This window comes from Quercus lobata, chromosome 4 (genome assembly GCF_001633185.2).
Source record: "Quercus lobata isolate SW786 chromosome 4, ValleyOak3.0 Primary Assembly, whole genome shotgun sequence".
NCBI lineage: Eukaryota > Viridiplantae > Streptophyta > Magnoliopsida > Fagales > Fagaceae > Quercus > Quercus lobata.
The window spans coordinates 47,479,264-47,505,757 of NC_044907.1; the positions used below are offsets into that span (position 1 = coordinate 47,479,264).

At 35.5% G+C, this 26,494-nt stretch overlaps 1 protein-coding gene across 1 annotated transcript; it reads left to right on the forward strand.

The window, feature by feature from the left end:
• The first annotated feature begins 5,611 nt into the window (after positions 1-5,611).
• On the forward strand, positions 5,612-25,711 carry LOC115987618 (nudix hydrolase 26, chloroplastic-like). The gene is made up of 5 exons (XM_031111204.1): positions 5,612-5,635; positions 11,702-11,796; positions 24,644-24,736; positions 25,428-25,542; positions 25,649-25,711. Exons 1-5 carry the CDS (start codon positions 5,627-5,629, stop codon positions 25,709-25,711), a joined length of 375 nt encoding a protein of 124 aa, XP_030967064.1. The 5' UTR covers positions 5,612-5,626.
• Positions 25,712-26,494: the final 783 nt, after the last annotated feature.

Sequence of the window (26,494 nt, forward strand, 5' to 3'; positions counted from 1 at the left end):
AAAGACAAGATAAATATTAGTTGATGAGCACATCGAATCATAGTATTATTTCATGCACTTTCTACCCAAAGGAAAATTTGATGCACTCTGAATTCAAGACAAATATATAAATATAAATTAAAATAAGGTTTTTGCAACGAAGTTAAAGGCTAAGATCTAATTTTTCTATTTCTTGCTATATTAAAAAATCGGTAGTTTGTGAAGATGGCAACTGATCTCCGCGAGCTCCCTCAACTAAACATTGAGTTCTTAGATGCTTAGTTGCTGAATTAGAACCAGGTCTAATTCTAGGAGGGTTTGAAAATTATTTGAATATGAGTTTCTGAATATGGTGATAAATGGGGATTGGGGATGAAACATCAGAATATGGTCAGGGAATATTTAAAATGAGGAAGAAAAAATTAATAGGGTTTGATAATCAAGCCGAGTCACAGGGGCTCCATGGTGACATATGGGGAAGAAATTGAGGAATCTGTTTCAGTCAAGGGGCTGAGCAGCTGTCTGGACAGAGATCGATTAGGACCAATTTTGGTGATTTTTTTTTTTTTTTTAGTATGTAATGTAATGGAGTGTGAAAAGGATTTTGGGGGAGAAGTTCGTTCATCCCAGAAAAATGTTGAAAACAGAAAAATAAATAAATTATTTTACTTATTCAGCAAAACCAAATATTTTATTTTATTAGATTTAAGATTTATTTTTATTTTTAATTTTGGTTTAGATTATTTACTTACATTGAATAATTAAATTGAGGTGACATGATTTCATTAGGCAAATAGCAAATGTAACACGTGCACTTAGGTGGCCCCTAATGGATACGTCAACGTTGTACATAAACGAAAGAGTTTTTCTTTCTTTTCAAACATTATCTAAAAATTGAGGGAGTAAACAAAAATTTAGAATTTTATGGGAAAAATCAAAATTACCCCCATACTTTAAGGATGCAATTTCTAATTTAGTCATACCATTATTTACCCATAGGGTTTAAGAAAATAGTATTGCCTCAACTGTTTGTATATTGGTTGTAATATGTGTAAGTAATCTTATGAAAAGTAAAAGGATGAAGAGAATTTTTAAATAAAAATTAAATTTTGTAGTGGCTCACTCAAGCGAAGCTTGTGTATGTGCAATTCAATCAACATACTTTAGATGTTGATTGGAGACATAAAGTGTATTTTCGACGCTCTATTTACCTTGCTTGAGCAAGGATTGAGCAGAGACAAGCCCACTCTAGCAAAGTTGAGTGGACCCTAATAGGCATCCACTAGAAACAAGCGTAATAAACACCCCATTTTGCAACCCTTCATTTTTTTTGTTTCATCATGTTTGAACCAAGGGCAAAATAGTAACTTTACACATGTGAAAAATTCCAAAAAATGACCTTAACCATAAATTCCTTACTTTAAGTGGTCATAGTGTAATTTTGAGAAAGTTTACTAGTTATAGTGTGATTATCAGGGTTCCGAAAGCATAATAAAAGTGAGAACCTCTCTTTCACTTCAATAGTGGAATCCACCATAAATTAAAGTAGTGAGACCCACTATTTAGTGAGAGGAGGGGAGTACAAATTTATGACACTTCCGAAGTATTGAATAATGAGTCTTATTCATGTTATCAAAATAGCATCCATATCATTGTTTTATTAATGTTCAAATTTAATTTGTTGATCCAAAAACCTACCATAGGCGTGCATACATAGGATTATCCTAGATTAATTTTAATTGGTACATAAAAATATTAATTGATATTAAATCAAGTTGGTTAGTAATTTTAATCCTAGAAGACATGAAGCACAAAATTATTCCATTCAAATATTCTGTGAGAGGAGGGGAGTTTACATTTACGATGCTCCCAAAATATTGAATAATGAGTCTTATTTATGTTATCAAATAGCGTTCATATCATCGTTTTATTAATGCTTAAATTTAATTGGTTGATCCATAATCCTACCATAGGCATGCATGCATAGGATTATCCTAGATTAATTTTAATTGGTCCATAAAAATATTAACTGAAATATTAAATCATGCTGGTTAGTAATTTTAATCCTGGAATAAATATCAATAAATTAAGTGTGATCTTTTATATTTAAATATCAATTAAATAATTTTGTTTAATAATATCCAAACCAAGGTTAATTTGATGAATTAAACACTAATTTGATGAATTGATGCTAACCAAATTAAGGTTAATTTCATAGAAAGAATCAAATTTCGTGGTTGAAGTAGGAAATTTAACAAAAAGAAATGGAAATTTTCTTTTAAGTGAGATTTACTTTGTCTTGGATAAGGTAATGCATGGTTAAGTAAAATTGTAGTATGATTTTTAATTTTTGATTTTGGTGTAAAGAGAGATATGAGATTGTTTGATGTGTGGTCATGTGAGAGTTTAGATAATCAATATTGACAATCTATTGTGTAGGATATTAGTATACAAAAATTAAACCCTCAAATCGTTAAGGAAAATTAATCATCATTGATAATTCAACACATTTGCAATATTTGTTTTTCCAAATAGTTTAAGGTTTTAATTGGGTTGAATTTCTATTGGTCTAATATTTTAGAGGCCTTTTACAAGTGAGGAAAATAACGCACAACCTTTTTTTTCTAATTTTTTTTAAACCACTTATTATAATAAATTTTGGGCCTTTTTATAATTGGTGAAGTCTACTAATAAAGGATATAGGACCTTTTGGTAACGGGGGCCTTAGGCCAAGGCATGGAGCCAACACTGAAAGAAGTGAATATTCACTCAAAAGCATCAAGTTTCCAGGGGAAATGTAAAGGGTGCAAATGTCAACCATCATAGATCAAGCACAATCCTTGAAGTGTAGAGAAATAAAGTCCTTTGACTGCATAAAGTCCAAAGATAATGTAGTAGATACATTACCTAAAAGTTTGAGTAGATAACAAGTAAACTACTCATCGAGAGGAGTTCGTTTAAAGTTTATATCTTAAAAGTCGCCATGATGGCAACTCTACCAAGTTGATTGGAGATCCCAAGACTTGTGTTCAAAGGGACAACCAAATTCTGGATAAATTAGTAATATCAATGTGGAGAAATTTAAGGTTGAATTCTCTAAAGCATTTATGAAATTTAAGAGTTGTTTAGGACCAAAATGAATACAATCATAGAACAAACTATTTTTGAAAAGAAAATATGTGAATTCTATTATGTTGGTTTACATAATTGACCAGAATAGTTCAACAAATCATGTTCACTAGTTAGTCAATAAATTTGACAATCTTTCAAAAAGGAAGGTTCGAAATAGAAACTCTCTCTCCCAAAACAATGACTTTTCAATCTACTATCTCTATGTCTACACTATCACTTACATTGTTTTCAATCAATTTCCATTAATGGGAGGGATTGTGAAAAAATTGGGTTTTGCAATTATTTGTGTGGCCATCTTTGAGCCAAAATAAAAGTGAGGCCCACACATCTTTTGAGGGTGGTTAGAGTTGGGTCGTGTTCTCTTTCATGAGGAGAATAATATCATGAAATCACCTATTCTAAACTGTTAAGGAATAAATGTGAAATTGACTCATAAAGTGTCTACCTAAACATTGATAGAAAGTGAGATTATTTGAATTTCACATAAGAAATGAAAGACACATTTTTTGGGCTTATATACAAGTGTAATGGTTTTGTTGATATTTTTCTAATCAATTACACTTTAGTGGAAGGGGGAGGACCTACATAAGTGGGCTCTCTCTCTCTCTCAACCCCTCCTCCCTCAACACATGCATTGTCCATACACATCAAGTTAGGTTGGGTGTCAATTTGTATTTTTTTTTTTAATTTTTAATTTTCAGTATATTGTGTGTATTTTTTTTTTTCTAGAACAGTATCTTTATTCGCTTTGGACCTATTCTGAACTAGTGCTCGTATGTGTATAAATATGAGTTCGCTCATTCAATCTAGTCAACTCTTCCTTTCCCATTTTCCTGTGTAAGAGTCATCTAGAGAGAGGAAACACCTTTTTGTACATAGATTGCTATGATTCTTCTGTGTGTAGTAGATGATTTTATCCTAGGAGATAGATTTTCAAGTGTCAAAAAACACCATTGTAAGAGACGAAATATGGCTTAAAAACATAGTATTAAACACTATTCTTAATTAGATTTTAGTTTCTCATTATGTCTTCCTCCGGTCTATAAGTTTTATTTATTCGTGTATTTATTCACATATAAATATATTTTATTGTTCTTGGCACTTCCCCATGTACAAAATGCTTGGGGGTTTAGGGAGGAAAGGGTTTGAGCTGCGGGGTTAGCAGCATGTTGTAATTATTTCTCAAAAAAAAAAAAAAAAAAAAAAAAAAAAAAAAAACCCTCTAGTTGATAACACAATAATCTAAACTAGTTGACTCTTAAGCACATAAAAAAAATAAAATAAAATAAAATAAAATTGTAAAATAAAATTTTATATTGACTCGCTATATTTAGACTATGATCTATTGGAATGAATTCAAAATATTTTCTCTATCTCTTTTTTTTTTTTTTAAGTTACAAAATATACTACACCCAAAAATATGGGTTGATTATTTTATTTTTAATGATAATTCAATAATTATAATGAAGAGGAAAGATTTAAACTCCAAATATTATAGACACATTAGGAGGTGCTAATTGTTGAGTTACAAGGCTCTTGGGTAGTGAATTGATTCATTGATTGTTGTGATTGATGGTGTTAATGGTAGATCCAATCATAACTTGTCACCCAAAAATATGGTAGAAAATTAGCAGAAAAAATTTCTTTAACTTTTTTTTTTTTAATTTTTAATTGTAGCCTTTAGATATATATATATTTTTTTAAGGATAAAGTTTAACTACAAAATTGGCTGTAGTCTAAGGTTACAATTTTACTTAATATCTTTTTATTGAAAGTGAATTTTGAAATTTACCATTGGATTACATCTTCTTCTTATATCCTCCATGCTTGCAAAATTTCTAGAAAATTAAAGATTAGTAGCTATGTTATCAATAAGTTGTTTATATTACAAGTTTTTGTAGTTTAAAATTATGTATGAAATATAATCTTATAGATTATAGAGTAAATAATATCTGATTAACACAAAATATGACATATGTATTAAGAGTATAAAGAACATACAATCCAACGGGTAGATTTTTGAATTATGCAGTAATGTTAGTGATCTTGAGTAAAGCTATAACTTTAAGTCGAAAAAATATTGTAATTAAACTTTATCATTTTTTTAATACCAAAAAACTGACCTATATCAGGTAAATATACTAGAATATAGTAGGATTTTTAAATTTTTTTTTTAAGGTGGGGTTAACGGGTACCTTAGTTTTTTTTTTTTTTTTTTTTGATAAACGGGTACCTTAGTTTTTTGTTAATAAAATGTTTTAAGAAAGTTATAATATTACTCTTTTCTTTTCAAATATATATATATATATATATATTTTTTAAATGTTGTTAAATTTCTAAAAATATAAAAAAAATTTCTTTAATTAACCTTTCCTTGTCCTTTTTGGGAGGTAAAAATAGGAACTGCACAAGGTTGACAGGAAAGCGAGGGGGCGCACGGCTCCTGAAATGAAATGGCAATTTTCAAAAATTGCTTTTTGCAGCTTCAAGGTTGGATATACCCAGTGCTTGGCAAATGCCCCAGGCAATTTTTTCTTTTCTTTTTGGGTTTTATATTGAGGTGTTGTAATTTGATTGCTTTTGAAACTAAATTGCTGTGTTTGCTTGCTGTGATTATTTTATGATATTAAAAATAACATAAGAAATGGTAGACAGGTACCCACTTGTATTTTATGGACCTATGTTCGTTTGATATTTTTTCGATTGAAACAAATGGAACCACTATTTCAAATCTTTCTTGTGTGAGCAGTTGGTGATTTGAGTTGAGTTGATAATGACGCACAACGAAGAAGGAATGCTAAATACAATGTGTGTTTTGATATCGTGTTAACGAAAGGAACCACAATATTTTGAACTATAAAGCAAAATTTATTGTGGAGACTATGATGGTGTTTGTATGCAGAAAGCTAATTTTATTTTATTTTTATTTATTTTAATCTCAGCATGTAACTTGTTAAGGAAAAAAAGTCTGATCTGAGCATATAACTGTGGCATTTTTGAATTTGAATGCAAATACTGCATATGGGGCTCGCATTTGGACTCTGAATTATTGAAATAGGAAATCTAGGGAATTGAAATGAAGGGTGTTCTGATGATAAAAGATTCAAAGTCATAAAAGAGGTATGTAGAAGTTAGAAAGAGTTTACCATATTTAATAGAAAATGTTAAGATATGCTACTACTTTCAAATCCAGAAAACCACTGTTTATTTCTTTATATAAAAGAAGTGCCAAATATGAAGTATATTCTAGTACCAAAATGCAATTTAATAAGATTTAAAGACATCTTCATGTCAGGAACAAGCTAGCATATAATTATCACCATCGTCCGTCCAAGATGTTAATAGCATCCATATGGTATTAACTGTATACTGATTGGGATCATAGAGAAAGTTGATGAGTTCATTTTTTTTAATTTGTAATTACTGATTAATTCAATTTTGTGGATTTGCATTTATTTAAGGGACATACCTGCTTTTGTAATTTTTTGATAAGTGACAAAAAATTCAAAATTTCATCTACATGCATGGACCCTCACCTCAGTGCTTCTCTTCTCTACTCTTAGGTCTCCATTCAGAACCGTTCAAATGATAATAGTAATATAGAATTTTATGCTTGAGAATGAACTTTTAGACGTGATTATTAGGATTCTACCTTTGAAATTTCTCATGCATTTCATATGCAATTTAGTTTGTTCTTTTACATTTTGTAACTGCAAATTTCCAAAACTGTTTGTGTCATATTATATATTTATTTAATAATTTTTTTTTTTCAGAATTCATTATAAACTTGTTTAGTGATTTTGTAGTGGTAGCTGTTCTTTTGGTTTCTTGAACTCCGTGCTAGGTTGGTATTAGAATTTTAGAACTGCACAATTATTGGAAATTTGGGGCTGTTACATGCACTTTGGTAATCTCTTGAGGTTATATCTCCAATTTTCATTGCTTGATTTAAGCAACCACTTCAAGGCATTTGCCACTGGGTCTATTAACAACTGGGAATACATAAGTGTTTTCTGGAATGAAGTGAGCCTGTTTGTAGTTATTTATAGTAATTTTGGAGATTTGAAACCAAAACTGAAACTTCTCAATCCATCTTCCATTGAATATGTGATGGGCGAAAAACATCATAATTTTAACTATTAAGATTTTAATGATTTGTGATTGTGGTTGTTGAACTAGAATTTATAGTAAAAATTATAGTAGTTTTTACTAAACCTTTATTTTCTTCTGTTCATGATATAATTCTTTTATATGAGATTATTATTGGTATTTTGTAAATTTTAATTTAATAGGGTGGTGTCAATGAGGGTGAAGATCCTAGAAGTGCAGCCATCAGCGGAAGTTATTGCAGAGGTAATAATTCTGGACTTTTCTTCCTTAAATTACCATTTTTTGGGATTCTTATAGACTACGTTTTGCTTGAGGAAAGTGTGAGACTGCAGTAGAAATTTCTTAATAAAGCTGTTGAAGCTTTCATTTGGAGATCTGAATTGAATGTCTTTTATGCTTAGGATTTACCGTTTTAAGAAACTGATCAGCTTTGATGGAGGATAATTAAAATAGGAAGACATAACTATTCCTGAACCAGTCTTCATTTTCTGGCAAAGCATCTTATTTGTTAACCTCTTTTAGTACCCATTTGGATACTGATGATAAAGGCCAGCGTCTGCATTTTGGGCTTTTTTTTTTTTTTTCTTTTTTTTGAGAACGTGCACTATGGGTCCCGTGCAGAAAGAGGAGCATTTTTTTGCTTTTCCATTGGGTCCCATGCACTGTTCACGAGACCCACAAGTACTTTATTCATTAAAAAAAAAAAAAAAAACTTTAAAACTGGGTCCCACAGTATTATTCACACATTTAAAAATTATTTTGCTACAGTGTTTTCAGTTTTTAGCAAAATAAGCGGTATCCAAACACACCCTTAGTTTTTTTTATTTAAATTATTATTATTTTTTAATAGAAACTCCCCCGTATGGTATTATGACTGCTTTGGCATGACTGATCTCCTTCAATTTAGAACCTTCAATACCTTACTCCTCCTCCTCCCCCATCTCCCCCGGCCCTCCTCAACACACACCACAAAAGGGGAAAACCGAAAAATCTTCTTTTCTCGTATACTCAACAAAGCATGCGAAAGGACATGGTTGCCTTTGGCTGAAACGCAGAGAACTTAATTGCTTCCCCCAACACACACCACAAAAGGTGAAAACCAAAAAAATATTCTCCTCTTGTATACTCAACAAAGCATGTGAAAGAACATGGTTGCCTTTGGCTGAAACGCAGAGAAATTAATTGCTTTTTTATTAAAAATTTTGAAAGGAAATTGATATATTTATGTTTAGAATCTTTACTACTTTGACACTATATCTTTGCAAGTTATACTCAATCATCTATCCTGTAGGTGTTTATGCGCCCTAGATAGAGTTGAACAACAAAAGAGGACTCATGTAGCCATTTCCAATTAGTAGGGCTTAAGGCTTAGTTGTGTATTTCTGTGTCTGTGGAGTGTGAGAGATTGAGCCAATATCTTTGAAAGAGCAATATAAAGATCAAAATTCTTCAAAGGAGCACACTCCTCTAGGCTACATTAGATATTATTGAGTTGTATTTTGGGTGTTTCTTTACAATAGAAAGTTACTGGTTTAGTATAATTTAGAGTTATTTTTTAATATAAAAAAAGTCTAGGGTGTTTTGTAATTTCCAGGTTTTAGGGTATGGGATGAACTTTTCGTTGGTTGGGTCTTATTAAGGGTTTTCATATGTTGTTAGGCTTTATTTGTGGGTTTGGGTTTTCATATGTTGTTAGGCTTTATTTGTGGGTTCTAATAGCTTGGAATTAGTAGTCAAGCCAGGAGTTTGATAGGGTTAGGTTTAGCTGGCTACATATATTGATGTTACAGTATTCATTCAATGGACAGAACAAGTTGTATGCGAATATTGTAGCAAGTATGCTTTGAAGTTAATGTGATGCAACCCTTCTTCTATGAGGTGTGATGCCAAGGACACCCTAAGCTTGATGCTTAGGAAAACTAGCTTTGATACCTAGAAGCTTTTCTCTTTAATTTTCAGCAACTTGAAAGTTTAAACCTTATAACCAGACCTTGATTCCTCACTCTTAGAGCCCTGAACTTTATAGATTATAGTTAAAAGCCTAGCACAGCCCACCTTTTATTAGCCTCCAAGCTCATAAAACCAGATCTAGTAGAGTTTTGATTTACTGTTTGCAGCCCCATATCAGATCTGATCTTCAGTAAATCACCTGTTTTGAGCTTCAGAGCATACTTATCATGTTACTCTGTAAGTAAAGCTTAATCTAACCTCTCTTTTTTTTTCCACTTTAGGTCTTCCTCAACACTACAGCAAATGCTTTCTAGAAACTCCTACATTAGATTTGGTATCACCACCTCTGTCCCATGTCAATCTTACCAAGTTGCGGATAATGACTAGTTTGGTGACTTAGGTCAAAAATTTTGAAAAATGGCTAAAATGTCAAGTTTTTGTTTGCATTTGGGGCCGGAATACATCTAAAAGAGCGTAGAAAGAAAGAAGGAAAGTAATTATAGGACTATAGGAGAGATGAGTTGAACATCAACTAGGGTTCTTGGCCATCACACATCAATCAAGTAGCTGGTCTTCCCATGTTTTCTTCATTCATTTTTTTAAGAGTATGTAAATCCATAACTTTTACAGATGATGGCCAACCAAACTTGGTGTCCATGTTTTGTCAAAGTCAACATACTTGCTGCTGAACACAAAACTGATAAATCTAACCCTTCCTTGACGCATGAGTTACACGAATCTTAAGTCAGAAGCTAAGAAATTGCAGATATATCCTTATGCTCAAATACTCAGAGGTTCTACCTAATTTTTGGAACCAAGAATTATTACAATAGTTCGTATTTAGCAGAGAAGTGCCAAGAGCTTCCAGACTTGAAATTAGAATTGATTTGATGATCTACCATTCTGCAGTTTCCACTTTTCTTATTGGCTGGCTTTTCTTAATTCACAGAGAGAGAGAGAGTATAATACATGGTTTTTGAAGGTATGCCAATGTCTAGTATCCACTCTGCTCTGTGTATGTTTTTATGAGGGGCAGAAGTGCCATGGCATCTAAGGTTTATTGGGGTTCTTATTTTTGTGAGGTTTCCCTTCAATTCTCATTGTTCTTTTTTTTTTTTTTTTTTTTTTTTTTTTGTGGGCTACTTTTTTTTTTTTTTTTAGTACTTAAAAAAAAAAAAAAAAAAAAAAACCTAGCCTAAGTAAAAAAACATCTGTCAGTATTTTTAATACTAATGCTTCACGGTTGTCTATCAACTCATACATGATATTTTAATCTTACAATTCCATTGTTAGCAATAAGTTAAAGCTTGAGTAACAGATATGCGTTATGCACTTTATAAAATCAGTGTCAAACAGACTTTGGATCACATTTTAATCTTACAATTCCATTACAGTATGTTTCACATATAGGTACCTTATTGGTTGACATATGACTTCCCACCTGAAGTCAATGAAAAGCTTAAACATCAGTGGGGATCAGACTGGAAGGGTCAAGCACAGAAGTGGTGAGCATATGACACAGCCATACATTGTTAGATGAGGTATATATGGTGAAGGGCTGCAGCTGAGTCTAGATTAGGTCAAATTCAGTTTAGGGAATTAACCAAGCTGAGGATTAGTCTATCAAACCCAGGACAACTGAAATATCAACTTGTAACCGTTTTTTAAGGTGTAATTACTATTCATTCAATTTTGTGGAATTGCATTTATGTAAGGGCCATACCTGCTTTTGTAATTTTTTGATAAGTGACAAAAAATTTAAAATTTCATCCACATGCATGGGTCCTCACCTCAGTTTTGCTTCTGCTCTACTCTTAGGTCTCCATTCAGAAATGTTCAAGTGTTAAAAGTAATATAGAATTTTATGCTTGAGAAAGAACTTTTAGGTATGATTATTAGGATTCTACTTTTGAAGTTTCTACTGCTTTTCATATGCTATTTAGTTTGTTATTTTACATTTTGTAACTGCAAATTTCCAAAACTATCTGTCATATTTTATATTTGTTTAATCACTTTTTTTCCAGAATTCATTATAAACTTGTTTAGTGATTTTGCAGTGGTCGCTGTTCTTTTGGTTTCTTGAACTCGGTGCTAGGTTGGTATTAGAATTTTAGAACTGCACAATTTTTGGAAATTTGGGGCTGTTACATGTACTGTGATAATCTCTTGAGACCATATCTCCAATTTTCATTGCTTGATTTAAGCAACCACTTCAAGACATTTGTCATTGGGGATACATAAGTGTTTTCTGGATTGAAGTGAGCCTGTCTGTAGATAGTTATAGTAATTTTGGATATCTGAAACCAAAACTAAAACTTCTCATTCCGTCTTCCATTGATTATGTGATGGGAGAAAGCATCATAGATTTAACTATTAAGATTTTAGTGATTTGTGATTGTGGTTGTTGAACTAGAACTTATAGTAATTAAAAGTTATTGTAGTTTTTACTAAACTTGTATTTCCTTCAATTCATGATATAAATCTTTTATATGAGATTATTATTGGTATTTTGTACATTTTAATTTAATAGGGTGGTGTCGATGAGGGTGAAGATCCTAGAAGTGCAGCAATCGGAGAATTAAGAGAAAAGACAGGAGTTAGTTCAGCAGAAGTTATTGCAGAGGTATGAAATTTGGACTTTTCTTCCTTAAATTACCATTTTTTGGGATGCTTATAGACTTTGCTTGAGGAAAGTGTGAGACTACAGTAGAAATTGCTTAATAAAGCTGTTGATGCTTTCCTTTGGAGATCTGAATTGAATGTCTTTTATGCTTATGTTTTAAGAAACTGATCAGCTTTGATGGAGGATAATTAAAATAAGGAAGACATAAATATTCCTGAACCAATCTTCATTGTCTGGAAAGTATCTGATTTGTTAACCTCCTTTAATTTTTCTTTTTTTAAAACTCCTCTGTATGGTATTATAACTGCTTTGCATGACTGATCTCCTTCGATTCAGAACCTTCAATACCTTACCCCCCCAACACACACACCACAAAAGGGGAAAACTGAAATCTTCTCCTCTTGCATACTCAACCAAGCAAGTGAAAAGACATGGTTGCCTTTGGCTGAAACACGGAGAACTTAATCGTTTTTTATTAATAAAACTTAAAAAGGAAAGTGAGATATATTTATGTTTAGCATCTTTACTACTTGACACTATATCTTGGCAAGGTATACTCAATTATCTATCCCATGGGTGTTTGTGCACCCTAGCTAACTTGAACAGCAGAAGGGGACTCACGTATCCAATTCCAATTAGTAGGGCTTAAGGCTTAGTTGTGTATTTCTGTGTCTGTGGAGTGTGAGATTGATCCAACATCTTTGAAAGAGCTATATAAAGATCAAAATTCTTCAAAAATATGGTCTAAGGGCCTAAGGAGCACACTCCTCTAGGCTACATTAGATATTACTGAGTCGTTTTTTGGGTGTTTCTTTACATTAGAAAGTTGCTGGTTTAGTATAAATTAGTGTTATTTATTTATTTTTTTTTAAAGTCTTGGGTGTTTTGTAATTTTTAGGTTTCAGGGTATAGGCAGAACTTTTCGTTGGTTGGGTCTTGTGATTGGTTTTCATATGTTTTTAGGCTTCATCTGTGGGTTCTAATAATAATTTGGAATTAGTTGATAGTCAAGCCAGGAGCCTGATAGGGTTAGGTTTAGCTGGCTACATATATTGATGTTACAGTATTTATTCAATGCACAGAACAACCACCACCACCACCACATACACAATCCCCTCCACCACAACCAGTCCAACTTCACCCTCCATATACACAACCACTACCACCACCACCAACTTTCCATCCTTACCATCCATATCACCCTCCTATACCATTTGGTCCTTTTCCTTTTACACCATCACAATTCTTTTGGCTGACATTTGGTCAGGTACCTCAACCACCACTCCCTGCAATACCTGTACCTAAAGTTTCCTATCCTCAACACCTTTCACATCCTTCAACCCTTCAGCCTAAACCAACCCTACATTTTAATCCCACACAGCCACCCAAACCTCTATCCTCACAGCCTAAGCCTAAATCACAATCAAGGGAGTTAAGAGAGGTCTTCAGCATTCTTTCGGACTGATTCAAAGGTTTTTTCTTTAGCTTTTGATGGTGGTAGAATAGATTCTTATGCAATTCATGAACGCTGGGGTAAGTTCCATGGCTCAATTAGGGTGGGTCGTTTGGGTGGATTGGATTATTGCTTGTTTGGAAGATCTTTATCACTGGAATTTTTGAAAACAACACTTTTTCAAACGTTTACGTGAGAATTCTAAACTTTTGGGGATTACCAGTAGATCTAACCTATGAAGCACGGGTGTGGATTTGGATTCGGATTCGGGTGCGGGTGCGGGACTCAGCAAATTTTTTAAAAAGTAGGATGTAGGTGCGGCGATTAAAAATATTTTTATTTATATTTTCTATATATTGCTAAGCATATTTTTTTTATATATAAATGGTAAACATATATCAATTTAAGAGTAATGGTAAACATATATTAATAAATTTAAAAGCATATTTATATTATTATAATGTTTACACAACCCAATAACATATTTATAATATTAAATTATTTTCCTTCAAAAAAAAAAAAGTAATGAGGTGATAAAATCAAAGTATTTTTTTTTTTTTTTTTTTGATAAGTAAGAAAGAAGTATATTCAATAGGCTACCTCATGAAAACAGAGGCAGAATAGAAAATACAAAGAAAGAAACAAACAGAAGAAAGAAAAGAGAACAAGAAAACAAACAGAGAACAACAAAGAACTAATTACAAAGGAGAGAGCAAAGGAACAAAGGGAGAGAATTACTAGAGGTGAGTCCCCAAGCCCTAGACCAATCAAAGAGAGAACCACAAAAATAAGCAAGCAACTGGTCATCGGATTTGTCCCTGTCCTCAAAAGTTCGCCAATTCCGCTCCCTCCAAATACACCACATTAGGTACAACGGAGCTAAATTCCAAATGCTAGAAGAGTGCTTTCCAAACCAGTTCCACCAACTGAAGAGCGTTTCTGCAACCGATCTTGGCAAGACCCATGAAATCCCAAAAGATCTGAAAATCAAGCTCCACAACTTATAAGTTTTTTCACAATGGAGAAGCAAATGATTCACCGTCTCCCCATTGCAACGACACATAATACACCAGTCAACCAGATCAAAGCCTCTACATTGCAAAATGTCCCCTGTAAGAATCTTCTCCCAAGCTGCAGTCCAAACAAAGAAAGAGACGTGCATAGGGGCATTAACCTTCCAAATACCTTTCCAAGGAAAAGTAAAAGGCAAGGGACTTCGAAGCTTGTCATAAAAAGAGCGAATGTCAAAATCCCCCTTCTTCGACAATTTCCAAATCATGCGGTCTCCTTGCTCAGAATGAGGTAAACAAGAACTCAAGGTATGAAGAAATTCATCCACATCTCCCATCTCCCATCTCCCAATCATTAGGATCCCTAAGTAAAAGAACCTTCCAGCTTCTCCGAGCCTCAGTCCCCAATCTTTCGAGAGACAAGGCCACAGAAGCCTCTCTATTAGTAGCAATCCCATACACTACCGGGAAGGATATATGGAGAGGTGAGTCCCCACACCACTGATCTGTCCAAAACTTTACTCTATCCCCCACCCCTACCTCAAACCGGATAAACTTGCTAAAAACCTCCCAACCTTTTCGGATGCTTCTCCATAAACCACACCCATGAACACCCCTACCCAGCTTGGAAGACCAACCCCCCTACTCTTCCCCAAACTTCGAAGCTACAACCCTCCTCCAAAGACGAGTCCCCTCAACCCCAAACCGCCATAACCACTTTCCTAGTAAGGCTTTATTAAAGGAAGTTAATTTCCTAATACCCAAGCCACCATTTGCCTTAGGAGCACACACCTTATCCCACCCCACCAAATGAACCTTCGACTCCCCCCACAGGAAGTCCCTCTGAATCTTCTCAATTTTATTAGCCACATGCGACAGGATGGTGAAAAGAGAGAAATAGTAAGTAGGAAGGCTGGAAAGCGTACTCTTGAGCAGCGTCAATCTTCCACCTTTTGACAAATACAACTTCTTCCACCCAGCCAACCTCCGATTAATCTTCTCCAAGATAGGATTCCAAATAGAAGGGGACTTATGGGAAGCCCCCAACGGCATACCAAGATAGGTCATAGGCAAGGACCCAATCCGACAACCCAGAATCTCTGCCAAGGCATGAATATTATTAACCTCCCCTATTGGAACCATCTCACTCTTCAGGACATTAACCTTCAAACCTGTCACAGCCTGAAAACAAAGGAGAAGCATCCGCACATGAAGGATCTGCTCCACTTCCGCATCACAGAACAGAATAGTATCATCCGCAAATAGAAGATGCGAGACACATTCCCCTTCACCCCGTCTTCCATCGGCCTTGAAACCCCTGATCAAGCTAGCACCTTCAACTCTTTTCAACATCCTACTTAAGACCTCCATCATGACTAAAAACAACAATGGAGATAGCGGATCCCCTTGTCTCAGACCCTTCGTGCTCCCAAAAAAATCAGCTGGAGCCCCATTAATCAAAATAGAAAACTGGACCGTTGAGATACAAGTGCGAATCCATCTACACCACTTCTCTCCGAAGCCCATTCTCTTCAAAAGATCTAGAAGAGCCTCCCAATTCACATGATTGTAAGTTTTCTCAATGTCTAGCTTACAAATAACCCCTGGGATCTTACTCTTCACTCGACTATCAACACACTCGTTGGCAATAAGAACTGAGTCAAGAATCTGTCTTCCTCCCACAAAACTATTCTGAGACTCAGAAATCAGTTGATCTAAGACCAGTTTCAAACGGTTCGCCAAAACCTTAGATAGGATCTTGTACAAGCTCCCCACCAAGCTAATAGGCCTGAAATCTCGAATATTGGAAGCATCATTCTTCTTAGGAATTAGAGCTATAAAGGTAGCATTTAAAGATTTCTCAAACTTACTATGTTGATAGAACTCCTCAAAAACTGCTAGGACATCCCTTTCCACCACTCTCCAACAATGGTGGGAAAAGGCCATAGAGAAACCGTCTGGACCTGGAGCTTTATCTCCAGCCAGCTCGTTAACAGCTAGAAGAATCTCCTCCTTCTCAAACCTCCTTTCAAGCCAACCCCTCTCCAACCCATCTATCTGATCAAACTCCAAACCTTCCACAAAAGGCTTCCACTCTTCTGTCTCCTGATACAAATTTTTATAAAAATTTACTACCTGGGCAGCCACCTCGGATTCCTCCTCATAAATCACCCCATCCACCTCCAGAATACTCAGATTATTAAAGGTGATAAAATCAAAGAATCAAAACCTGTATTTTTACTGTTTTCACAAGTTCCAACCTTCTATCTTTTTGACTTTTCAAGTCCTTATCTCTTATACCAATACACCTATTCAAAAATCTATCCACAATGTCGTCCTTTTCTCTTCTTCCTTCTCTTTGTTTTTTGTTTTTTTTTTTTTTTGTTTTTTTGTTTTTTGTTTTTTTGTTTTGTTTTCACAAGGCCACATGAAGCAAAAGAATGGAGGCCGGTGACATGGTGGAGGCCCGTTTTGGCATCCGTTTTGGACCTTTTGGTTGGGATTGGGCCGTATCGGCCATTTCAGCGCTCGTTTCTGCCGGAAACGGTGTGAATCGGCCCGAATCGGCACAAATCCAAAAAAGAAGAAGAAAAAAAAAAACGACGTGACCCGGACGCACGATCAGCGGCGTCACTCACCGCACGCCGCATCTGGTGCGGGTGTGGCAGCCCTGGAGCTACACCTGTGCTTTCTAGGATCTAACAAGGGTGGCTTATTTGTGGAAATCTTTGAGTACCACAATGGTGCAAGACAGGGTTGCCTATGTGTTTTAGAGGGGACCAGATAGGCGGTTGGGCTTTGTTTGGAACGAGATTATGTGACTATTTTTTGGGAAAGACCACCTCTGGGCTGGAGAAAAAGGTGGTGGCCGAAGGTGGTGAGTTTGAAAAAACAGTTGACATGCAAAAGTCTCAAGTTTGGAAAAAATTAAGAGGCCACGAAAATAAAGGGAGTGATTTACGTTTTTGTGAAGCAGTTTCCAAAGGATTAGGATCAGGTAGGTATTGCACCGGGTGCAATTCACCTTATTTGTCCCACAAAAATTTTTTACCTTTTATTTTTTTAACTTTTACTTTTTACTACTCATAAAGTTTTTCTTTACTTTTTTTAATTAATGGTTGAAATTGAAAGTTATTTTTTGCAACTATCAATCTTAACAATTAAAAGTAGTTGCATCAAGTGCAATACCCTGGGTATTGCACCTGATGTCAATCCGTTTCGAAATATAACTAATCAGATTAATCAGTCTGAGTCTTTGGGGGAATTGATTTTACCAAAAAGTCAGCTAGCGCTAGGGTGTCAACAGCTGGTAGACCTGTACGTGCAAATTACCTGAAATGGACCCAGGCCCATTTTAATTTAAAAATATTGGTTGATTTGGTGGGTGAGGGTAAGCGGGCTGTTTCTTGGGGTAAAACACAGCCCATTGTAAGTGGGCTTTCTCAAGTTCAAGCCCAACACATAGCAACCTGTGAGAAAGGGTCTGGCCAGCCCATGATTGTCCTTCCAAGACAGTCACGTGTCAGCGATGGGGATGATAACATGCGATCTACTGTGTGGGAGACTGGGGAAGGCTCGGGGACACACGAGGAAGAGGAAGGAGAGATCTCGAGCTCCGGTGAGGGATTGGGCTGCCCTTCCGACATCGCCACGAAGCCCGATAACCATGTTTCGGTGACTGATTCCCTCGATGCAGAACCGGGTGCTCACGGTACAATTGTAGAGGTGGGTTTGAGCACCGATGGTGCACTGATCCACTCCAGTGGCGACGCCATGTGCAGCTCAGGGTGTTCCCAAGAACTCCCTGAGCTTAAAAAAAAAAAAAAAAATTTATATATAATAATTAAAATTTTTTATATTTACTCTGTATTAGGAACACCCTCAATCACAAAATTAGGAACACCCTCAAATTAAAAAAAAAAAAAAAATTGAACTAAAATCTGAAAAAAAGAAAAGAAAAAACACCAATACAGAGCAAATCACTAAATCAGATCCGAAACTTTGGTCCTTATCGTCCGCTGTAGCCTCCAGTCAATGACCGGCGATCAAATTTCTCCAAATCAGTGCACAGTGGCACTAAGACTCTTTCTCCCTTTCTCCTTACTCGGACTGTTGTGTTTTCTTTTCTTTTGCTAAGATTTCTTTGGGTTGATGAAGTCTTTTTCTGTTTGGTAAAGGCGTTTATAGCTTAGTAAATAACGCTAGTCAAGTCTGTCTTCTCGCCCACTGTATACCATTGTACCAATCTCTGTTTTGGCCACATAATTTGTTTATAGCTAGTGTACCAGCCAAATCTCTTTCTTTTAATTTAATTTATTATATTTGGTTTTTAACTTGGTTGATATACGTCACACGTGTATTACAGTACCACTGTACCACTACTGCCACAGTAGGCTGTAGCTTTTTTTTTTTTTTTTTGCTGAACAGTAGGCTGTAGCTTTAAGAGCTTTAGGCTTCATCAAGTCTCTTTTTTAATGTTTTAATAATATTTTATATTAGATTTAAATTTGAAAACAGTAATTTTCTATTTAGTTACTTTTTTTTGAATTATCTATTTATTTTTTTATTTAGTTATTTCAGGAATGATCTTAATAAATTAACTAATTTTTATAATAAGTAAATCCATTATGATATTGCTATTCCCAAAAAAAAAAATACTATAATATTGCTATATACTTATATATTTGTTTATTTATTATGTTGGCTTAAAATTTAATATTTCTTATTTATTTTATGAAAACTATAATATGAAAAATTCTTTTAGACTTGGACTTAAATATGGCGGCGTGCTGTGCAAGTGGATTAGTTCAACTAATGGTCTTAAAATATGTAATAAATCACACTTTTTTAGACTTGGACTTAAGCTATACGGTCTATATATTTTTGTGCTATACAATTTATTGACAATTTATTTTTTTTTTTTTTTTTTTTTTTGTTAAGTAATAGTGTGATATTCCAAGTATCAAACAATCATAGTAATTAGTTGAACTAATTAATTTTGTTTGTTTGGGATATTAATTAACCAATAATTAATTGGAAAAAGCAACTAATAAACAATAATTAATAATTTAATTAACCAATACATTATAAAAGACAAACAAATTAAATTATGTTAGGTTAAACAACAATTAATAATTTTATAACTAATAAAACAACAATATAACAAATTATAGTTTATAAAAGACAAACAAATTAATGAAATAACTAAACAACAATACATTTGGAAAAATTCTTGGAGCCGTCACTAGAAAAAATTATGCTTTTTAAGGAACACTCTGAGAAAAATTCCTGAAGTCGCCACTGGTCCACTCCCCTACTGCCGTCGAGCAAACCACTGATTTTTGGCCGCCGATCCACCTATTGGTGTTCGTTCAACAATCGTTGAAGATTCTGGGTGCCCAGATTTGGTTCAACGCCAATTTTTGGTGGGTTCGGACTTGTCTTTTCCTGTAATTGAGGTGGGTTGTGGTTTGACTGATTCTGAGATTCCTAGACTGGTTTAGGATGACTCTTTGTCTTCGGATAAGGGTGAGGAAGCTTTTAATTTTGTGGACATTACACCTTTGTCTCTGTGGGACCCATGGTGTTCATGATCTCGTCACTTTGGAAGATGATTCAGATGGGTCTTCTATAGAAAAGGAATTGGAGCCTTCATAATGGGTGAGAACAATGATCAAAGGGTTTGGTACTTTTGTGGGATTCCCCATTGCTTGCTACGAGAGACAGTGTATTGATTTTTTCTAGAAATTTGAGAGGGTTTGGGAGTAGCAAGCGACTGTTGCTACTACTCGTCGGGCAAGCAACTCTACCCAAAAAGGTATGAGGGAATTAAGGAATTTGTTTTCTTCTATTAATTATGATGGGCATTCTGGTAGAAGTACAAGAGACAATTTGACATCCTCTGGTTTGGGTTCACCTGTTGGTAAATGAATTTGAAACTTCTGTCTTGGAATGTGAAGGGATTGAATAATCCTCATAAGAGAGATGTTGTGAAGAATCTTTTAAAGGAGTGGAAGTGTGATATTGTATGTCTTCAAGAATTTAAACTAAACTGGACAGTACCAGCTCTACCTTTGTAAAGAATCTCTGGGGTAGCCCTTTTGTAGACTAGGGGGCCTTAGATGCCCTTGCATACCGTTGGGGGTGTAATTTTGACGTAGTATAGAAGGATTTTTGAGAAAGTTGATTCTGTGGTTGGAAGTTTTTCAGTTTCAGTTTTATTAAAGGGAGTGTCAGATGGCTTTGAATGGATTTGTTTAGGGGTGTACGAACTGACTGACGGAAGCCTTAGGGATGCAATGTGGGCAGAACTGGATTCTGTGAGATCACAGTGGGCTGGGGCTTGGTGTTTGTTTGGTGATTTCATTGTTATCAAATACCGGGTTGAGAGAATTGGCTGTAATTCTTTTAGTCTAGCTATGTTTAAATTTTTGGATTTTATTGCAAAACATTTTCCGGTGGATTTGCCTTTGGTGGGAGGTGAATAAACTTGGTTTCGAGATTCTGATATTCCTTCAATGTCCAAAATTGATAGAATTTTGATGTCAGTTGATTGGGAGGAGCATTTCTTAGATGTGACTCAAAGGACCCTCCCTAGGGTGGTGTTGGATCATTGTCCTCTACTAGTCCTTTCAGATTTGAAAATATGTGGCTAAAGGTAGAGGGTTTTGTGGGTAAGGTTCGGCTTTGGTGGAATGGTTATCACTTTGTGGGGCCTCCTAGTTATGTTCTAGCTTGTAAGTTGAAGGCCCTTAAAGGGGATCTGAAGCATTGGAACAAGTATGTTTTTGGAGATGTAGCTTTTAGAAAAAAGAGTCTGCTAACTGAGCTTTTAGACATTGACATGAGAGAAGAGATGCAGATGTTGACTCAAGAGGACAGGGCTAGAAGGTTGGTGGTTAAATCTGATATAGATTTTTTGGCTTCTTTGGAAGAGATTTCTTGGAGGCAGAAGTCCAAAAGACTCTTTTTATTAAAGAAGATGATAACAACACGCTGTTCTTTCATAGAATTGCCAATTCCCATAAGCGAACCGATCAGATTAGGGAGGTTGAGGTGGAGGTGGATGGCGTTCATTATGAGGATGAGTCAGATGTTACGAATCAGGTGGTGGATTTTTATAAGAAATTATATCAAGAATCGGAAGCTTGGAGGCCTACTATTGACAGGTTAGAGTTTCCTTGTCTAGACAAAGCTGAGAGGTCTATGTTGGAGAGGGAGTTTGAGAAGGAGGAGATTATTGAAACTCTCAAGGAGGCAGAAGGTGATAAAGCCCCTAGGCCAGATGGGTTTACTATAGCTTTCTCTTAGAAATGCTGGAGTGTTTTAGAAGGGGATGTCATGGCGTTTTTAAGGATTTTCATAGCAAGTGTGTTTTGAGGAATCTCTTAATGCCACTTTTCTATGTTTGATCCCCAAGAAGTCTAATGTAGTCAATATTAAAGACTTTCGTCTTATTAGTCTTGTGGGCAACCTTTACAAGCTTTTGGCTAAGGTGTTGGCTCATAGACTCCGAAGGGTTTTGGATAAACTGATATCTGATTCTCATAATTCTTTTGTGGGAGGAAGACAGATTCTTGATTCGGTTCTAATTGCTAATGAATGCTTAGATAGCAAGTTGAAGAGTGGCACTCTAGGTGTTATAGTTAAGTTGGACATTGAGAAAGCTTATGATCATGTGAATTGGAATGCCTTATTTTACCTTATAGAAAGGATGGGATTTGGGGCGAGGTGGAGTAGATGGATTAAGGCGTGTATCTCTATAGTTAAATTCTCAATTTTGGTCAATGGGTCTCCTGCTGGTTTTTTTGGTAGTTCTCATGGTATTCGCCAAAGGGATCCTTTGTCTCCTTTATTATTCCTTTTGGTTATGGAAGTGTTGAGTAAACTGTTGAAGAGAACGAAAAATGATGGTTTTCTTTGTGGTTTTCAAGCGGGGTCCCATAGACAAGGGGGTGTGCATATCTCTTATCTTCTTTTTGCTGACGATACTATTTTGTTTTGTGATGCTTCTAGGGAATAGTTATTATACATCCGGATGGTGCTGATTTTCTTTGAAGCTATTACGGGCCTGAAAGTTAATGTAGGCAAGAGTGAGACTGTTCCTATTGGTGATGTTGGGAATTTGAATGCTTTGGCCTAGACCCTATGATGCAAAGTGGGTACACTGCCTATGAGATATCTGGGCATGCCTCTCAATATGAAATCTTATTATGGAAAAGATGAAGAAAAGGCTATCTGGTTGGAAAAGACTTTATTTGTCAAAAAGTGGCAGGCTTACTTTGTTAAAAAGTACTCTCTCAAGCCTTCCCACCTACTTTTTATCTTTGTTTACTATCCCTTAGGCTGTGGCTGCTAGAATAGAAAGGATTCAGAGGAATTTCCTTTGGGGGGCCTCAGGGGATGTTTTTAAATATCCTTTAGTTGCTTGGGATAAGGTCTTTTTGCCAGTTGATAGTGGTGGTTTGGGGATCCGGAGGATTGTGTTGTTTAACAAGGCTTTACTTGGGAAGTGGTTGTGGCGTTTTGGGAAAGAAAGAAACAGCTTATGGCATTAGGTTATAGCAGCCAAATATGGTGAGGGGAGAGGAGGCTGGTGCACTAGAGGGGTAAGAGGTTCTCATGGGTGTGGGATGTGGAGGAGTATTAAGGAAGGAACAGAGAAGTTCATTAGTCAGATTCTGTATAATGTGGGGGAGGGTTGCCGTGTTAGTTTTTGGGGCATGATCCATGGTGTGGGCCTATTCCTTTGAAGGAACTCTTTCCTGCTATGTTTGCTTGCTCTCTATCTAAAGAAGCATGGGTCTCTGACTTGGTAGTATCTACTTCTAAAGGAGGTAGTAGGAGTTGGAATTTACTTTTTTGACATGGTCCTCAGGATTGGGAGGTAGGCACTGTTTATTTCTTTTTTGAGCTTATTTATTCCTCCATGCCAAAGAGTGAGGGGGATGATAACCTGGTTTCGAGATTGACTACGCCTGGGGTATTTAATGTGCGCTCTTTTTATAAGCTGTTATCTGGTCCTAACACCGATGAATTTCCTTGGGAGTGCATTTAGTGTGCAAAGGTGCCTAAACGAGTGTCTTTCTTCTTATGAACAACAGCTAATGATGGGATACTCACCATTGAGAATATTGTCAAGAGAGGTCGGTCTCTGGTTAATAAGTGTTGTTTATGCTGTTGTGATGGGGAATCAGTAGATCACCTTCTTCTTCACTGTAAGTTTTCTCACGCCTTATGGAGCGAAGCTTTTGCAGTGTTTGGGATCCAATGGGTAATGCCAAGGTCAGTCAGCTCTTTTTTCATTATGTGGAGAAACTGGTTTGAAAAGCATCTTTTAACCATTCGGAATATGGTCCTAGCATGTTTAATGTGGTTAGTGTGGCAGGAACGCAATACCCGCACTTTTGAAGACAAGGAGAGAACATTAGATCATCTAAAATCTCTCCTCTTTGGTACTCTGTTTCATTGGGCTCGTATTTGAGAGTGTACGAATTGTATTTCTTTATCTGAATTTTCGGACTCTATTTCCTTTAGTTCTTGATTATATTGTATCTGCTTCTTGTTCAAAGTGTTCACCATCATGAACATTATGTTCAATTTTTTTCAATAAAAGTCTTATTACCTATCAAAAAAAAAAAAAAAAAAGAATATTGTAGTAAGTATGCTCTAAAGTTTATGTGATGCAACCCTTCTTCTCCGAGGTGTGATGCCAAGGACACCCTGGGCTTGATGCTTAGGAAAACTAGTTTTGATTCCTAGAAGCTTTTCTCTTTGATTTTCTGCAACCTGAAAGTTGAAACGTACCTTGATTCCTCACTCTTAGAACCCTAAACTTTATAGATTATAGTTAAAAGCCTAGCACCGCCCTCCTTTTATTAGCCTCCAAGCCCACAAAACCAGATCTTGTAGAGTTCTGATTTACTGTTTGCAGCCCCCCATCAGATCTGATCTCAGTAAATCACCTGTTTGAGGTTCAGAGCATACCCATCATGTTACTTTGTAAGTAAACCTTAATCCAGTCTTTGTTTCCAGCCTTTTCCACTTTAAAACCCTGCAGTTTCCGCTTTTCTTAATTCGCAGGGAGAGAGAGCTATAATACATGGTTTTTGAAGGTATGCCAATGTTTAATATCCACTCTGTTCTGTGTATGTTTTTTATGGGGAGCAGAAGTGCCGTGGCATCTAGGTTTGTTGGGGTTCTTATTTTTGTGAGGGGCAGAAGTGCCATGTCCTCCTTTTAGTTATTTATTTATTTTTTGTACGTGGGCTAAAAACAGCAATGTAGCCTAAGTAAAAAAAAAAGTCTCAGTTGTCTATCAACTCATGCTTGTTATTTTAATCATTTCCATTGTTAGCAATAAGTTAAAGCTTGAGTTGGATTTCAACCTTATTGGTTGACATATGACTTCCCACCTGAAGTCAGGGAAAAGCTTAAACATCAGTGGGGATCAGACTGGAAGGGTCAAGCACAGAAGTGGTGAGCATATGATATAGCCATACATTGTTAGATGTGGTATATATGGTGAAAGGCTGCAACTGAGTCTAGATTAGGTCAGATTCAGTTTAGGGAATTAACCAAGCCGAGGATTAGTTTATCAAACCCAGGACAACTGAAATATCAACTTGTAACCATTGGATGTATTCAACCTAATATAACCTAATCTAGGGTACAAAATTACAGATTTTTTTGGTTGGGGGCACGTAGAATATAGTAATTTGGATATGCAAGTAATTTTAGAATTAAATTTTATCTCCATAGATGTACATGCCTGTGAGTTTAAATTTGTATTTAACTTCTGTGAAAGCAATAGAGATGAATCTAAGGAAGTCTCATCTAAACAGAAGAAAGTGAAGAGGAAAGTCACTGCAGAAGCTACTGCTACTACTGCAGAAACAGAGGATAAGAAGAAGAAACAAGTTACAGAGCTACAGGCCGTTTAGTATTTTGTTGTAAAACTACTTGTAGTTTAGGAGTTAGTTTATAGATAGTGGATTACAGCTGTCAGTTCATTTTCTGGAGGGAAAGTTAGTTAATTAGTTTTTGTTAGTTTGTTTGTTAGCTTTCAGTACAGGTATATATATCTTTGTACACAAACAATAATTAATTGAATCATTCAGTTTTCTCAATTCAGATTTTATAACTTCGTCAAATTTGCAAACCCTTTCAGGTTTCTTCTTAAATTCACTGGGAAGGATAAAGAAATCAATCTGTTGGGTGATGGGACTGAGAAAGCTGAGTTTGGCGAGTGGTCATGGATATCTCCAGAACAAATAGTTGAGCTTGTGGGTACAGTATCTTTTTACTTTTCTTTACTGGTTCAAAAACGGCTAGAATTGGTGTTTTGGTCTTGTTGGTTTACTTACATGGTCTTTTTTCCATTCTGTGCAGGCAGTGGATTTTAATAAGCCTGTTTACAAGGAAGTTATGACAGTTTTTGCTCCATATCTTTAGTAAACTTAAGCTATAGTAAATAAATAAATCTTGTCCAAGTTTTTTGTTTATTTAATTATTTTACCCCCAAGCAAATAAATAAATAGTTAAATGCTAAAGAACCTGAGACAAATCACTGGCCAATCCTAGGGCAATTCCACCTTTCGTCTTTCCTCAATTGATGCAGTCTGTTATGTCTTTGGCTAAGTGATTTATCTTTAATAAACGCAATGCTATTGAATCTAGGTCCTCTTGTTATAAGAGGAGCGGAAGTACTGACACTACACATGCCTTTTAAAGAAGTTGAGGGCAACAGCCCATACCAACACCTTCACTATCCATGGTGTCCATACTCCAAACACAAACACACACACACACAGACACACACACATATATAACCTAAATCCACACAATACTTGACCTCCTTCAGGTATACGAAGATTATTTTATCCAATAAGACTTGCAAGTTGTAATCCATAGTATTTCATCATTAAAGGAATAAGTCATAATATTTCACACTTTTCTTTCTCAAATTTTTTTCTCAATTTTCCCTTTTTTCTTTTTCTTGGAAGGTGTCTACCTCCATGTCAAATTCCGTCCATTCATTTCTATTTACCCAAGAAACCAGATTGAATAATTATATTAACCAACTACTTCAGCAATCTACAAGGGCCATCTTGATTACAAGCTCAGTCGCTAGACAAAACAAGTTCAAACAAGAAAACAATAAAGAGCATACAATCCCCAAATTAAAGAATCGTGACTCTTTTAACGAAGTGGGTTTTTGTAAACCCACCCCCCCAA